The sequence below is a fragment of the Salvelinus sp. IW2-2015 genome, linkage group LG4p, assembly GCF_002910315.2.
Source record: "Salvelinus sp. IW2-2015 linkage group LG4p, ASM291031v2, whole genome shotgun sequence".
Lineage (NCBI taxonomy): Eukaryota > Metazoa > Chordata > Actinopteri > Salmoniformes > Salmonidae > Salvelinus > Salvelinus sp. IW2-2015.
This window is the reverse complement of record NC_036841.1, coordinates 26,028,815-26,046,573: the sequence shown is the minus strand read 5'-3', so window position 1 is coordinate 26,046,573 and position 17,759 is coordinate 26,028,815. Positions and strand designations below refer to the sequence as shown.

Sequence of the window (17,759 nt, the reverse complement as noted above, 5' to 3'; positions counted from 1 at the left end):
TTGCTCTGACATGCACTGTGAACTGTGGGACCTTATATAGACAGATGTGTGCCTTTCCAAATCATGTCCAATCAATTGAATTTACCACAGGTGGACTCCAATCAAGTTGTAGAAACATCTCAAGTATGATCAATGGAAACAGGATGCACCTGAGCTCAATTTGGTGTCTGATAGCAAAGGGTCTGAATACTAATGTAAATAAGGCATTTCTGTTTTATATTTTTAATAAATTTGCTAAATATTCTGAAAACCTGTTTTCACATTGTCATTATGGGGTATTGTGTGTAGATTGCTGATGATTTTCTTTAAGCCATTTCAGAAAAAGGCTGTAACGTAACAAAATGTGGAAAAAGTCAAGGTTCTGAATACTTTCCGAAGGCACTGTAAACAGTGCCAACTGTTGGAGTTAGCATAGGACTAACGTGTGACATGTTTTCTGATGGGACCATCTACAATTTAGCGTTCTGTCACGTGCAAGTAAATCGACGATTTTAATTGACTGATATGCATTTTGAGCTGGAGAACCCATTTAACTTTAAAACATTACTTATATTCGCAAGTATGGCCCCATAACGTTTTGGGCTTTGAAATGGTAGAGAAATATTATGTGAACCACTCCCAGTTTGGTCTTTGCCAATTGTCCCCCTATCTTTTAGACACACACACATACAGACGTAAGATCTTAATTTGATCACTTTTGTTGCTGAGAATTTTCCTGTGCAGCAGAAAATGCWAATTTGTAGTGTATTTGTGGTTTAAAAAACCTTCTAAAGTTGATATATTAGACTTTAAAATGTCAGACTTCATTTGCCCTAATGAAAAATTCATCATCCCCTTCAGAAAAATGTCCATGAATTATAATCCACATAATAATTCACATTTCCTGCTTCTGCAGGATTATTTTCCTGCTGTAGAAAACTGGCTCAAATTAAGATCCTACATCTATACATGCATGTACATGTGTGCGCATGTGCATGAACTATGAAAACTTTTGGCTGTCTACATCTATGTCAGATTCTCTGATGGTGCGTAGTGTTGTTGAAAGAGAGGCCTCTGTTCAACTCTGTACCGGTACCCCCTGTATATAGCCCCGCTATTGTTATTTACTGCTCTTTAATCTCTCTTTAATTATAACTGTTATTCTTATTTKTAGATGTTTTAGATGTTTTCTTAAAACCTCATTGTGGGTTAAGGGCTTGGAAGTAAGAATCACTGTTTTATTCTGGGGCATGTGACAAAGAAAATTTGATTTGATTTGAAATGTGTACTGTACGGGCACATTGGATACCTTTTGAATGTCTTTCGGAATGTAGTGAAGTAAAAGTTAAAGTAAAAAAAAAAAATTGTAAAGTACAGATACCCCCTCCCCCCCAAGAAAAACAATACTTAAGTACAACTTTATAGTATTTTTTACTTAGTTACTTTACACCACTGATCTTTGATGCTTCCAAAAGGAAAGCTGCAACACAGCTAGCAAGAAGAAACATAAAGACAGAGATATGCAGGAAGTGAAGAGATGGGAAAATAAAGCTTTCTGTAATGTACAGAGAGAGAAAGAGAGAGAGCGAGAGAGATGTCAAATTTGCAAGCAGTCCATTAGATGGGTTATAAAACAGACTCCTGTGTTAGACCATGAGGATGTAGAGTGGGCTGAAAGGGGAGACAGAGATATAGAAAGTCTGATCATGGGAAGAGCATACGTATAGAAATATAAATGTATTGTTTTTCATGTTACAATACCACCCTCGTGTGGTGAAAATATGGAACAATCCATATTTGGCATTGAAGTTAATAGTGAGCCAAGTCAATAACAAAAAGTAGGGGGCTGTTTTTTATTTTTTATTTTATTTCACCTTTATTTAACCAGGTAGGCTAGTTGAGAACAAGTTCTCATTTGCAACTGCGACCTGGCCAAGATAAAGCATAGCAGTGTGAACAGACAACACAGAGTTACACATGGAGTAAACAATAAACAAGTCAATAACATGGTAGAAAAAAAGAGAATCTATATACAATGTGTGCAAAAGGCATGAGGTAGGCAATAAATCGAATAATTACAATTTAGCAAGCATTACACTGGAGTGATAAACATCAGATCATGTGCAAGAAAGATACTGGTGTGCAAAAGAGCAGAAAAGTAAATAAATAAAAGCAGTATGGGGGGTGAGGTAGGTAAATTGGGTGGGTAGTTACAGATGGACTATGTTACAGCTGCAGCGATCGTTAGCTGCTCGGATAGCAGATTTTTAAAGTTGTTGAGGAGATAAAAGTCTCCAACACTTCAAGGATTTTTGCAATTCATTCAGTCGCAGCAGCAGAAACTGAAGGACAGGATACTCTATGCTAGCAGGTAGCCTAGTGAATAGGGTGTGGTAGTAACCAAAAGCTTGCTAGTTTGACTCCCTGAGTGAAATGGTGAAAAATGTGTCACTTAAGCCTAATTGCTCCAGGGCAACCCTGCTATGACCCCACTCTCTAGGGTGTCTCTTCACACATGTACTATACACAATTTACATGTGTGAAATAGAAAACATAATCAACCACCTAATTAATATGAACCTCCTACTGCATACATTCTGGTGAAATATATATTCCATCCAATTTTTTGTTAGATTAGGCTCTGATAATGTATCAATAATAAAAACTTTACCCCCACACCCCCACAGCCATGCTGTGCCATAAGGGTACTAAAACACGAAGGAAAAAATTATACAAAATAAATAATCAAATTTCAGAACATTATTAAGTGGAACAGTGAAACAAGCCCTCTTTTTCACTGTCCTCAAAGCCCACTTCCCCAAACCCACTGTCCCCAAACCCACTGTCCCCAAATCCCACTGTCCCCAAACCACTGTCCTTCAAATCCCACTGTCCCCAAACCCACTGTCCCCAAACCCACTGTCCTCAAACCCCTTCCCCCAAACCCACTGTCCTCATAACCCACTGTCCTCAAACCCCACTGTCCCAAACCCCACTGTCCCCAAACCCCACTGTCCCCAAACCCACTGTCCCCAAACCCACTTGTCCTCCAAATCCACCTCGTCCCAAACCCCACTGTCTCACCATGCAACCCACTGTCCCAAGCACAACCGATCGTGCTTCCTTCTAACCACATGGATCACTGTCAAACCTACTGTTCCTAAATGTCGCACTCGGTCCGCAACCCACTGTTCCCCAACACCCTATCTGTCCGCCGAAACCCTGTCTCAGACACACTTCAAACCCCACTCTGCTTGTTCCCAAACCACTGTTTGTGTCCTTTCAAACCCCAGCTAGTCTAGCCTCCGAAACCCACCGGATGTCACCGTTTTTAAAACCCACTGTCCCCAAACCCAGTCTCCCAAAAGCTCCGCACTGTCTCAAAACTCTACTGTCCCCAAACCCACCTGTCCTCCAAAACCCAGTCGTCCTCCTAAGACCCAGCCTCTACCTCAATACCACGTGTACCCAGCTCAAATCCCACTGCCCCAAAGCCCCACTGTCCTCCGAAACCCCACTGTCCTCAAACCTACGTCATCACAACTCCGATCTGTCTCTCGATCCCGAGCAGTTCCCAAAACCACAGCTTGCGCTTTCAAAGCCCCACTGGCGCCGCTTTAGAGAACTCCCGAGTCCTCATATTTTGGAGCCGAACAGTCGCGCGAGAGACCCATCTTTCCGCACAAGCCCGACAGCTGTCTTCAAACCCACTGTCCTCCCAAAGTCCCTTACTGTCCTACGACAAGTCGCGCTCTATCTTGTGCGCCCCAGATTGGAGCTCCTACATGTGGCCTCAATTCTTCACTGCTGTCCTGCTCAAACCCACTGTCCTCAAACCCACTGTCCTCAAACCCACTGTCCTCACTATTAAAGGGTATGATTCCAACTGCTCCATTACGCTCATCGCCAATAGAAAATATTATGTTGCCCTTGGGGGCAACGATGTGCAGTAGAGGGTTAAGTACATGGATGGGTATTCTCCAGGCTTGTGGTTTGGAAATAAAGCAGAACGAGGGAAGAGCTAGGCTACTCAGTCAGCACTAGTTTTAAGAAAAATGTACTCAGTTGCATGACAACAATTCCGTTCCGTCACACTTTACTAAGATGTGTGTCAATGCTGGGGTGACAGATCAGATGATAAGTGTTATTTTAATCTTATCAGAGGGATGATACATTTCAGACATCGACCTTTGACCCCTTCAATGCAACTCAAGAGGTCAATTCACATCACAGTCTGTAATGAACACGAGGGGAGACAGAGAGCTGGTTTCAAGCGCAGATGTTTATTGCAAAGGACCACAGGAGGAGGCAGGCGGCTGGGTCCAGGGGCAGGCAGAAGGTCATGCACAGGGGGTCCAAAAGGGCAACAGTACAGGCAGGGAAAAGGCTAGTAACGTAGTCCAGGAGATCAAGCAATTTGTAGATAACAGGAAATCTGATAGGCTAAAGTACAGGCAGGGAATAGGCAAAAGGTGTCATTAGTGAGGCAGGCAAAAACTATCATACACGGGATGCGTAACTCACAGAGAAACCCAGTGCTCCAAGAGCCATGTGTCACAAACAAACAATACCTCCCAGTGATGGGGTGCAAAGAACTGAACTAAATAGTGTGTTATAATGACATACAGGTGTGTGAACAGATGATTAGAATTCAGGTGATTGGGATCTGGAGAGTGAGCGGCGTTCAGGGGATCTAGGTGTTTGTGGGTGTGAGTTGGAAGCAGACGTTATACAGTCAAACTGTTATTTTGATGTGATGCAAATGCAATAATCGGTGGTTCTAAATAACTGCACCATTTCAATTTGAATTCAGTTACAACTTTATTGTCATCACAGGTAAATGAATTGTGCAGTCAGGAGCACAGTACATACAACACAATCTATGCAGAGCCGTTGTTCAGCTGTTGTTGGTTGCATGTATTTATGGAATAGGATTGTGGCTGGGTTCACCCTACACCAAGCTCATGCATTATCTATTGTCTTAATGCACTGTTTATGAGCTCAAGGTCACATTAGGAATATTACATGACTATGGGCCAAGGCAGAAACATCATGCACATTACTGTAAACATATTATGGAAATATCATGAACATTACAGTAAACATAACATACAAATTACTGTAAGCATACCATGGTAAAAACATAATGCACATTACTGTAAGCATACCATGGAAAAAACATCACGAACATTACTGTAAACATGCCATGGAAACATCATGCACATTACTGTAAATATACCAAGGCAAAAACATCATGCACATTACTGTAAACATATCATGGCAGAAACACCATTCACATTACTATAAACATACCATAGCAGAAACATCATGCACATTACTGTAAATATATCAAGGCAAAATTACTATTATTTTTGCACTATTACTTTCGTATTACATCCCTATTGGCAGAAACATCGATTGCCATTTTACTGTGAAATCATGCACATTACTGTAAAAATGCATGGAAAACATCATGCACATAACTGTAAACATAATAATAATAACATCCATTACCTGTAATACACTACCATTTGCACATTTATGTACACATTTACCATTGGCAAATGATTAAACATCAGATGCACATTCTTGTAACATACCATGGCAGAAACATCATGCATTTTTGTGTAAACTATTCATGTCATGAAACATCATGCACTTATGTATTTAACACACCATGGCAAGAAACGTCATGCACATTACTGTACAATACATGGCATGAACAGTCATGTTCATACTACTGTAAACACACATGGCAGAAACTTCATGCACATACTGTAACATACCATTGTAGAAACATAATGCACTATCTAACTGTACTACACACATGCAACAAGTTCTTCATATTGCTTTAGTTTTGAAAGATACAGGCAATTATTATGTTCTCTTTGTTTAAGACCTTATAGATGAGGTTTGAATTCTGTATACCCCTCTTTCATGTTCACTTCCTCTCTCTCAATGTCTCTCTCTCTCTGTCTGCGTTGTCCCTCTCTCTGTCCCTATCTCTCTCTGTCTCTTCTGGCTCCCCTCTTCCTATCTGCTTTCGTTATGGGCCTCATCACATAGGTGCTGATAACATAAGTAATCAGTCTCTTCTCTCTCATCAAAGTCTTGCTTTGACTTAACATGAAGAAAATAGTCAAATGTGCACTCAGTGTATTTCTGTTTGTGTAACTGGAAACCTATTCTTGTTTTAGAATATTGTAGAAATTGACTTACTCTCTTCTTCTGCATCTTCCTTGCATGCACTAGCTCTCATTGCTTTTATGTGTCTGCGTTGACAGGTGACAGGGAACTAGCTCTCATTGCTTTTTATGTGTCTGCGTTGACAGGTGACAGGGGAAATAGCTCTCATTGCTTTTAGTTGTCTGCGGTTTGACAGGTGACAGGGGGAACTACCTCTCATTGCTTTTAGTGTCTGCAGTTGACAGTCGAAGGGGAATGCTTCTCATTGCTTTTTAGTGTCTGAGTTGACAGGTGTGACAGGGGGAACTAGTCTCATTGCTTTTTAGTGTCTGCGTTGACAGTGTGACAGGGGAACTAGGCTCTTCTTGCGCTTTTTCTGTGTCTGCGTTTTGGACAGGTATTCATGGGGATAACTAGTCTGCTCATTGCTTGTTTAGTTGTCCTCGTTGACAGTTGTGTTACAGGGGAACTAGTGTCTTGCTTTTTAGTGTCTGCGTTGACAGGTGACAGGGGAACTAGCTCTCATTGCTCTAGCTGGCGCTCTCCATCTTGTTTCCTTTCTGCATCATTACAATGAACAAGGGATCCGGCTATCCTGTTAAGAGGCAGTGGGTTAGCTGACGCTAAGTGCCTCCAAACTTGACACACACTTGACACACACTTGACACACACACACACACACGCGCGCGCGCGCACACACACACACACACRCCCCTTCTCTTTCAAAGAAATAGAGTGTAATCAGGCGAACCCTGCCCCTTAATTCCACACGTAAACAGGCTGTATATAAAGGGTTGGGCCAATAGAATCTACCTCTTGCACTGTGTTTGCGTGTGAGAAAAATCCCCATAGACATATACAGTAACACAAACCCAGCCGGTGACAAGATGCCTGCAGACTTCAATGGACAATGGGTGATGGTCACCAACGAGAACTTTGAGGATATCATGAATGCCATTGGTAAGCTGTTCTTCTAATGTCTATTGGAAAATAGCTGAGAAACAGAGATACAGACATGCAGAGAGAGATGGTGGAGAGGGAGGGCGGGAAGGGGTAAAGAAGAGAGAAGGAATTGAAGAGAAGAGAGAAAGAGTGTGTCGTGTGTGTGCATGTGTGTGTGCCTGTGTGCATATGTCATTGTGTTTGTGTGTAAGAGTGTGTCTGATTGAGAGGGGGATGTCGGAGATAACATTCGTGTAAAGACTATTTAAGTGTGTTAGTGAGTGAGATTGTGATAGACAGTGAGAGTGTGTGAGGGAGAGAGGAAGAGAGAGAGAAAGAGAGAGGAAGAGAGAGAGAAAGAGAGCGAGAGAGAGAAAGAGAGAGGAAGAGAGAGAGAAAGAGAACGAGCGAGAGAGAGAAAGGATTCTCTAGTACTGCTTCATTTACTTCCTGAGCTGCTGTCATGGCGACTTAACCTCCACTGTTTGTGTGAATGGCTCCTGCTTGTTACCACGTTGAATAAATATAGATTTACTCTTTTCCACATTTAACATCCTCCCCATTCCCATTCCCCTCCCGAGCTCTGCCAAGCGGCATCGGCATGTCGCTGGCAAGCGAAGGCCCCCATCCATCCATTCAGCATGGCGTTGATCAACCCCAAGTCTTTTATTATTCACGACTTTATCTGCAATTCATAAGTCCCTCCCGCTCAACCCAGAAAAATCCCAAAAACAAACAATCCATGGCGTCTCATTCCGTGCCGCTCTCTCATTTCCATGAGCGGATCGAAAATTACACCCATATGGAAATAGAGGGAGGAAGAAAAATATTTGGATGGGTAAATAAAAGAGCCTCATCAAAAAGAGAGATAGGTAGAAATTGAATTTGCACTTTGTGGCCAATGCAATATGAATATCAAAATGATATTTTSCAGGCTCACAGTTTACCTTATTTGGCTCTATTTCTGGTACAATGCCATTTTTAAAGGGTAAATTAGATTGTCAACAGAGCTCGTTTGAGTGGAATAGTAATTATAGGACTTGAGCTGCAGTCTCACAACTGAAGAGGAGGACTGGTGGCTTATGCACAAGGGAACACAATAAAAGGTATACTATAACTTGATACTTAACCTGAGTGTACAAAATATTAGAAACACCTTCCTAATATTGAGTTGCACCCCTGTTGCCCTCAGAAATGCCTCAATTCGTCAGGGCATGGACTCTACAAGGTGTCGAAAGCGTTCCACGGGGTGCTGGCCYATGTTGACTCCAATGCTTCCCACAGTTGAGTCCAGTTGGCAGGATGTTCTTTGGGTGGTGGACCATTCTTGATACACACGGGAAACGGTTGATCGTGAAAAACCCAGCAGCGTTGCAGTTCTTGACACACCAGTGTGCCTGGCACCTACTACCATATCCCGTTCAAAGACACTCCAATATGTTGTCTTGCCCATTCACCCTCTGAATGGCACATGTACACAATCCATGTCTCAATGGTCTCAAGGCTTAAAAATCCTTCTTTAACCTGTCTCCTCCCCTTCATCTACACTGATTGAAGTGAATTTAACAAATTAATTAAAATKATATTTGTCACATGCGCATCAGGTGTAGACCATACAGTAAAATGCTTACATACATGCCCTTAACCAACAATGCAGTTTTAAGAAAATACTTTAAAAAATTAAGAGATAAGAATAACAAATAATTAAAGAGCAACAGTAAATAACAATTGCGGGGCTGTATACAGGGGGTGCCGGTACAGAGTCAATGTGCTGGGACACCGGTTGCGAGCAAATGGGTCAATAAAAACTCAAACAAAAAAAGAAACGTCCCTCTTTCTCCCTGTCTTTCAAAGATAATTAAATCCAAATAACTTCACAGATCTTCATTCAAAGGGTTTAAAACACTGTTTCCCATGCTGTTCAATGAACCATAAACAATTAATGAACATTCACCTGTTGAACGGTAAGACACTAACAGCTACAGACGGTAGGCAATTAAGGTCACAGTTATGAAAACGTAGGACACTAAAGAGGCCTTTCTACTGACTCCTGAAAAACACCAAAAGAAAGATGCCCAGGGTCCCTGCTCATCTGCGTGAACGTGCCTTAGGCATGCTGCAAGGAGCATGAGGACTTCAGATGTGGTCAGGGCAATAAATTGCAATGTCCGTACTGTGAGATGCCTAAGACAGCGCTACAGGGAGACAGGACGGACAGCTGATCATCCTCGCAGTAGCAGACCACGTGTAACAACACCTGCACAGGATCGGTACATCCGAACATCACACCTGCGGGACAGGTACAGGATGGCAGCAACAACTGCCCAAGTTTAAACCAGGAATGGTCAATCCCTCCATCAGTGCTCAGACTGTCCGCAATAGGCTGAGAGAGAGGGACTGAGAGCTTGTAGGCCTGTTGTTAGGCAGGTCTTCACCAGACATCACCGGCAACAACATTGTCTATGGGCACAAACCCACCGTCGCTGGACCAGACAGGACTGGCAAAACGTGCTCTTCACTGACGAGTTGCAGTTTTGTCTCACCAGGRGTGATKGTCCGATTCGCATTTATCGTCGAAGGAATGAGCATTACACCGAGACCTGTACTCTGGAGCGGGATCGATTTGGAGGTGGAKGGTCCATCATGGTCTGGGCGGTGTGTCACAGTATCATCGGACTGAGCCTGTTGTCATTGCAGGAAATCTCAACGCTGTGCATTACAGGGAAGACATCCTCCCCCCTCATGTGGTACCCTTCCTGCAGGCTCATCCTGACATGACCCTCCAGGATGACATTGCCACCAGCCATACTGCTCGTTCTGTGCGTGATTTCCTGCAAGACAGGAATGTCAGTGTTCTGCCATGGCCAGCGAAGAGCCCGGATCTCAATCCCATTGAGCACGTCTGGGTCCTGTTGGATCGGAGGGTGAGGGCTAGGGCCATTTCCCGCAGAAATGTCCGGGAACTTGCAGGTGCCTTGGTGGAAGTGTTGGGAAACATCTCACAGAAAGAACTGGCAAATCTGGTGCAGTCCATAAGGAGATGCACTGCAGTACTTAATGAAGCTGGTGGCCACACCAGATACAGACTGTTGCTTTTGATTTAATCCCCCCCTTTGTTCAGTGACACATTATTCCATTTATGTTAGTCACATGTCTGTGGAACATGTTCAGTTTATGTCTCAGTTGTTGAATCTTGTTATGTTCATACAAATATTCACACATGTTAAGTTTGCTGAAAATTAACGCAGTTGACAGTGAGAGGATGTTTCTTTTTTTGCTGAGTTTATGTACATGTAGGTAGAGGGGGGGGCAATGCAAATAGTGTGGGTAGCCATTTCATTAGCTGTTCAGAAGTCTTATGGCTTGGGGATAAAAGCTGTTTTGAAGCCTCTTGGACCTAGACTTGGCGCTCCGGTACCACTTGCCGTGCAGTAGCAGAAAGAACATTCTATGACTAGGGTAGCTTGAGTCTTTGAACATTTTTAGGGCCTTCCTCTGACACCGCCTGGTAYAGAGGTCCTGGATGGCAGAAAGCTTGGCCCTGGTGATGTACTGGGCCGTACGCACTACCCTCTGTATTGCCTTGCGGTCGGAGGCCGAGCAGTTGCCATACCAGGCAGTGATGCAACCAGTCAGGATGCTCTCGATGGTGCAGCTGTAAAACCTTTTGAGGATCTGAGGACCAATGCYAAATCTATTCAATCTCCTGAGGGGAAATAGATTTTGCCGTGCCCTCTTCACAACTGTCTTGGTGTGCTTGGACCATGTTGGTTTGTTGGTGATGTGGACGTCAAGGGACTTGAAGCTCTCAACATGCTCCACTACAGCCCCGTCGATGAGAATGGGGGCGTGCTCGGTCCTCCTTTTCCTGTAGTCCACAATCATCTCCTGTCTTTATCACTTTGAGGGAGATGTTGTTGTCCTTGCACCACACGGTCAGGACTCTGACCTCCTCCCTATAGGCTGTCTTGTCGTTGTCGGTGTTCAGGCCTGCCACTGTTGTGTCATGGGCAAACTCAATGATGGTGTTGGAGTCGTGCCTGGACGTGCAGTCATGAGTGAACAGGGAGTACAGGATGGGACTGAGCACTCACCCCTGAGGGGCCCCCGTGTTGAGGATCAACGTGACGGATGTGTTGTTACCTACCCTTACCACCTGGGGGCGACCCGTCAGGAAGTCCAGGATCCAGTTGCAGAGGGAGGTGTTTTGTCCCAGGGTCCTTAGCTTAGTGGTAAGCTTTGAGGRCACTATGGTGGTGAACGCTGAGCTGTAGTCAATTAATGCTATTCTCACATAGGGGTTCCTTTTATCCAGGTGTGAGAAGGCAGTGCAATAGAGATTGCATCATCTGTGTATCTGTTGGGGCGGTATGMAAATTGGAGTGGGTCTAGGGTTTCTGGGAAAATGGTGTTGATGTGAGCCATGACCAGCCTTTCAAAGTATTTCATGGCTACAGACGTGAGGGCTAAGGGTCGGTAGTCATTTGGCAGGTTACCTTAGTGTTCTTGGGCACAGGGACTATGGTGGTCTGCTTAAAACATGTTGGTTTTACAGACTCAGACAGGGAGAGGATGAAAAGATCAGTGAAGACACTTGCCAGTTGGTCAGCGCATGCTCGGAGTATACGTCCTGGTAATCCATCTGGCCCTGCGGCCTTGTGACTTTTGACCTGTTTGAAGGTCTTACTCACATCGGCTGCAGAGAGCGTGATCACATAGTCATCTGGAACAGCTGATGCTCTCAAGCCTTTTTCAGCGTTACTTGCCTCGAAGCGAGCATAGAAGTTATTTAGCTCATTTGGTAGGCTCGTGTCACTGGGCATCTCTTGGCTGTGCTTCCCTTTGTAGTCTGTAATAGTTTGCAAGCCCTGCCACATCCGACGAGCGTCAGAGCCGATGTAGTACGATTCGATCTTAGTCCTGTATTGATGCTTTGCCTGTTTGATGGTTCATCAGAGGGCATAGTGGGATTTCTTATAAGCTTCCGGGTTAGAGTCCTGCTCCTTGAAAGCAGCAGCTCTAGCCTTTAGCTCAGTGCGAATGTCGCCTGTAATCCATGGCTTCTGGTTGGGGTATGTAMGTATTGTCACCGTGGGGACRACGTCATCGATGCACTTATTGATGATGCCAGTGACTGATGTGGTGTACTCCTCAATGCCATCGGAAGAATCCCGGAACATATTCCAGTCTGTGCTAGCAAAACAGTCCTGTAGATTAGCATCTGCTTCATCTGATCACTTTTTTATAGACCAAGGCACTGGTGTTTCCTGCTTAAATTTTTGCTTGCAAGCAGGAATCAATAGGATAGAATTATGGTCAGATTTGCCGTCTAGAGGGTGATGGAGAGCTTTGCACGCGTCTCTGTGTGTGGAGTAAAGGTGGTCCAGAGTTTTTTTCCCTCTGGTTGCACATTTAACATGATGATAGAAATTAGGTAAAAGCGATTTAAGTTTCCCTGCATTAAAGTCCCGGCCACTAGGAAGACCGCCTCTGGATGAACGTTTTCCTGTTTGCTTATTGCGGTATACAGCTCATTGATTGTGGTTTTAGTGCCAGCATCGGTCTGTGGTCGTATGTAGACAGCTACGAAAAAATACAGATGAAACTCTCTAGTAGATAGTATGCGTCTTACAGCTTATACATCGAGAATACTATACTCAGGCGAGCAAAACTCAAGACTTCCTTAATATCGTGCCAGCATGTTTGTTTACAATATGCATAGACACCCCCCCTCCCCCGTGTCGTACCAGGGCCTGCTGTTCTATCCTTTCGATAGAGTGATATAACGCGCCAGCTGTATGTTATTAATGACGTTCGTTCAGCCACGACTCTGTGAACATAGGAATCATTACTCGTTTTTAATGTCCGGTTGGTAGGATATACGTGACAAATGACATCAATAAGGGATCATAGCTATCACTTGGATTCACCTGGACAGTCTATGTCATGGAATGAGCAGAACATCTTTAAATGTTGACGTTGTTTCACTGTGTTTCCTCCAGATATTGACTTTGCCACCCGTAAGATCGCCCGTCACCTGACCCAGACCAAGGTGATCGTCCAGAACGGAGACAAGTTTGAGACCAAAACTTTGAGCACCTTCAGGAACTACGAGGTCAACTTCACCGTTGGGGAGGAGTTTGAGGAGGTCACTAAGGGACTGGACAACAGGACGATCCAGGTAGGACCACAAGCACTCTGACCACGGTCAGAGAGACACGTTGTCACTGCACTCAGTCTCTCTCAGATTAGAAATAAAGAGACAATCATAAGCACTGCTGTGAGTTGTTGACCCTGGCTTTATGGAAACATACACACATATCTTCAACCTGGACTCAGGGGTAGACGTAACATAGCAAACGAAAATCCTTGACACTCAAATTAGTATGATCCTCTGTGAGGAAGCAGAAGATTAAGACGGGCCTTCTTCCACGTAAGCCGACAGGTTTGATGAACTCGAGGCTGAAGACACTGACTTCTGCCTGCCTGGTCCGGGAAACAATGGGGAGCATAAGCCAAACTTGAACACTCGTGCGGGGACAATACCAGTGGAGGAGGAGCACAAGGTGTTGTGCGCGTACTCGGCCCAAAACCATGAGGATGACATGTGGACGGGTTGTTGGAGACCATACATCTGAGGGTGGTTTCGTTCTTGATTCATCCTCTCGGTTTGGCCATTGGACTCCGGATGGTACCCTGAAGATAGACTGGCAGTGGCCCCTATGAGTTTTGGCAGAAGGCCTTCCAAAACCTTGAGGCGAACTGGGGACCTCCTCTCGGAAACCATATCTTGCGGAATGCCGAAGACTCGGAACACATGGTTAATCACCAACTCAGCCGTTTCCTTGGCAGAGGGTAACTTAGTCGGAAGGAACGAACCTGGCACCTTAGAAAACCTGTCGATGGATTAGGATAGTAGTATTACCATGGGAGGAGGAAGGCAAGTAATAAGTCCAATGAGATATGGGACCAGGGTCGGTGGGGAATAGATAGAGGGTGAAGGAGTCCTTGAGGGCGGAGTGAGAAGATTTTGCCTGGCAGCACACGGAAAGCCCTTGACGAAAGTGGCAACGTCTTCTTTTATGGTGGGCACCAGAACTTACGCTGGATGAACTCAAGGTGCGACCTATACGCCCGGTGTGACAGGTGGGCGAGAGGAGTGCCCCCACAGAAGGACTTGGGACCTTGCGCTTGGAAGAACAAACACCGATTAGGCAGGACCTCTCAGGGCCCGGTTCGATGGCTTGGGCTTGTTTCCGGACTATCCCTTCCACTTGCCAGAGAGACGATCTAGCGGCCGGGAGCGGGAAGCAGTCATGTCAGTATTTCTCGAATGGCAGGAGAGTAGATTCGTGACAAGGCGTCCGGTTTGAGATTCTTCGACCCGGGTCTATAGGTGAGGATAAATGAAATCGGCTGAGAAGAAAGAGACCATCGAGCTTGTCTGGAGTTCAACCGCTTCGCCTGCTGGATATACTCCAGATTTTTGTGGTCCGTAAGCACTTGAAACGGTTGAAAAGCCCCCTCGAGCCAGTGTCTCCATTCCTTCAATGCCATCTTAACCGCTAGGGTTCACGATCCCCCACATCGTAATTCCTCTCGCGGCGGGGTAAGCCGGTGGAGAAGAAGGCGCAAGGATGAAGCTTCTTGTCTTCACCCTCTGAGACAGGACAGCCAACCCAAACCTCTGATGCGTCTACCTCCACCACAAAAGGTTCATCCGCCGTTGGTAGTGTCAGAATGGGAGCAGAGAGGATGCGCTGCTTGAGTCCTTGGAAGGCGTCCTCTCGCTTTCTCTTCCCACAGAAACCTTGTGTTGCCACCCTTGGTTACAGCTTGAGAGAGGGCTGCCACCGAGCTGAAGTTCTTGATGAACTTGCGGTAAAAGTTGGTGAGCCCAGGAAACGCTGAACTTCCTTAACGGACTTGGGGTGGGGCCAATCCGCTACTCGCCCCTACCTTCTTGGGGTCCATCTGGACTCGACCGGGTTTCCACTACAAATCCCAGGAATTGTACCTGGGAGGAATGGAATTCACATTTTTCCGGCTTAACGTACAAATGGCTGTCAAGAGAGGCGTTTGAGTACTTGTCTGACATGCTTAGTGTGTTCTTAAGAAGGGAGCTCGAAAAGATGAGGATGTCATCAAGTAAACAAACACGAAGATGTTAAGCATATCCCTAAGCACATGTTTATGAGCGCTTGGACACAGCGGGGCGTTGGTCAGGCCGAAGGGCATCACCAAGTATTCGTAGTGTCCAGTAGGCGTGTTGAAAGCGGTCTTCCACTCGTCACCGGGTTTGATCCGCACAAGATGGTATGCGTTCCGCAGGTCAAGCTTAGTGAAGACAACTGCTTCCTGGAGCAGCTCAAAGGCTGTGGCCATAAGGGTAGCGGTAGCGGTTACGGACGGTTATGGCATTAAGTCCCCGGTAGTCGATGCAAGGACGTAATCCCCCGTCTTTTTTGGCCACAAAGAAAAACCCTGCTCCCGCCGGCGAGGTGGATGGACGCATGAGCCTGCTGCCAGAGCGTCCTTGATGTAGGTATCCATAGCAGCTCGTTCGGGAGGAGATAGGGAAAAAGATCCGACCCCTGGGGGGGCAGGTGCCCGGAAAGGCAGGTCGATGGGGCAATCGTAAGGTCTATGGGGTGGTAGTTTGGTGCCCTCTGTTTTGCTAAATACTGGTTTGAGGTCATGGTAACACTCGGGAACTCGGGACAGGTCGATGGATTCTAGAGACTCGGAGGGGAACTCGGGGAACTTGGGAAGTACAAGTGGTGGCACGTAGGACCCCACTGCTTGATAGTGCCCACAGACCAGTCGATGTGAGGGTTATGGCTGTGAAGCCAGGGGTATCCAAGGACAAGAGGGAACTCGGAACACGAGGTCAGATGAAAGTTCATCACTTCCTGTTGTTGGGAAACTGAAAGTCGCGCAAGGGGTAGTGGCACGAGTAACAAGTCCAGATCCCAAAGGGCTTCCATCCAACGTAGTAACCCTTATGGGGTCCACTTAGAGGTTCAGAGGGAACGCCATTCTCCTTCGCCCAGACCATCCATGAAGTTACCTGCGGCTCCAGAGTCTACCAAGGCTTGAAGGGGAAGCTCGTGGTTGTCAGGAAAGGGTACTTGGAATGAGCAGCGGGAATTGGATGGATGGGAGGAGGTTATGTTTCCCGTTACAGTCTCTCCCAGGCCTGCACGGAGAGTGGCGTTTTCCCTGGAAGCCGGACACGTGGAGAGATGGCCCGGTTTGCCGCAATATAGACAGCATCGCTCCTCATCCGGCGGTCCTCTCAGCCTGGGAGATGCGTCCAACCTGCATGGGTTTCGGTGGAGTCAGCGAGGATAAAGTGGAGACTCGGAGCTGGGACCGATAGGAGCTAGGGGAGAGATCTACGGTTGAGCTCTCTCTCTCTCAGAGCTGGTCCCTATGCGTGAAGCCAACTTGATCAGGGGACTCGAGGTTGTCTTTGGTGGTTCCGAGTGGCCAGTTCATCTTGGATGGTGTTCGGAAAGACCCTTCAAAAAGCACACTGTGAGCGCCTCGTCGTTCCAGCCACTCGCTGTTGCCACCGTGTGGAACTGGATGGCATAGTCCATCACGCTGCGCCGACCTTGGCGGAGAAGTCAGGAGCGTTTTGGCTGAGTCAGGACCGCTGATAGGACCTTGAAACACTCGCTTGAATTCTTCAGCAAAGGTAGAGTAGCTGGCACAGCAGACTTTGGGCATTCCACACAGGCAGTAGCCCAGGCCTAGGGCTTTTTCCGACAGCAGGGTTGTACTATATGCCTATCTGTGACCGGTCGGTGGGAAACGACGAGGGTTGCAAGCTTCGAAGGAGAGAGAACTTGGGTGAAAAACCTTACCATAACACTCGGATCACCTGAGAACCGTTGGGGAGGCGGCAAGAACGAGGTTTCAGCCCAGGGGGTTAACTGCCACGGGACTTTGAAATTCGATGAACTGGGAGCAGAAGTGGTTGCAGGAGAAAGTTGATTCAGAAAAATTGCTTTTTATGGGAAGTCATACTCGACAGAAGTTTTTGGAGAATGTCCAGCCAGTAAGGCCTTCTTGCTGGAAACCAGAGAAAGCTTCGTGACGTTTGGACAGTCCCCTCGTGGTGGGGACGCAATGGAAAAAAGTTCATGGGTACCTGCTGCCACTGGGCTATTCATATTTAATGGCTTCAGTGGTTTTGTCAGGACCGGTGCGAGAACAGTCACGAATAATTGGCAGAACCAGAAAGATGTGGCAGCACAGCTTTGGTGTACTAGATGTATGGTGTGTTTAATAGGAGATGATATCTTCCAATTACAATATGATAATCACAAAGTGGTAGAAAACAACAGGGAAAAACAAACCTCAAAAAGACTCAATCCAAAAATAACACGAGAACAGAAACAGAGAACCGCTGTGAAATCAACACAGAGAAAATATAAGATACAACAGGCTTGGCTGGGGCCTGTGTCCTATACTACAAACATGAAGCAGGACTAAGGAACACACGGTTTTAAAATACTAACAAGGGAATGACTTTCAGGTGCAACAATAATTAGGGCAGAAACAACAGGTACAAAAGATAGGTTGCAGGGGACATCTAGTGAACTGAACAGCCGAAACCTGAACAGTCTGGCCAAAACCTGACA

The 17,759-nt window shown here is 45.8% G+C and overlaps 1 protein-coding gene across 2 annotated transcripts in view; it reads left to right on the top strand.

Moving 5' to 3' along the window:
• Positions 1-17,759, top strand: part of LOC111957850 (retinol-binding protein 2-like) — a 43,319-nt gene that overhangs the window by 20,686 nt on the left and 4,874 nt on the right. The window contains exons 1-2 of one of the 2 annotated variants that reach the window (XM_023978886.1): positions 6,987-7,125; positions 13,110-13,288. In XM_023978886.1, coding sequence (XP_023834654.1) covers positions 7,053-7,125; positions 13,110-13,288 — 252 coding nt within the window. In that variant the 5' untranslated portion in view covers positions 6,987-7,052. Of the gene's footprint in view, positions 1-6,986; positions 7,126-13,109; positions 13,289-17,759 lie in introns of those variants that run through there. The other variant, XM_070439201.1, reaches the window with a different exon arrangement.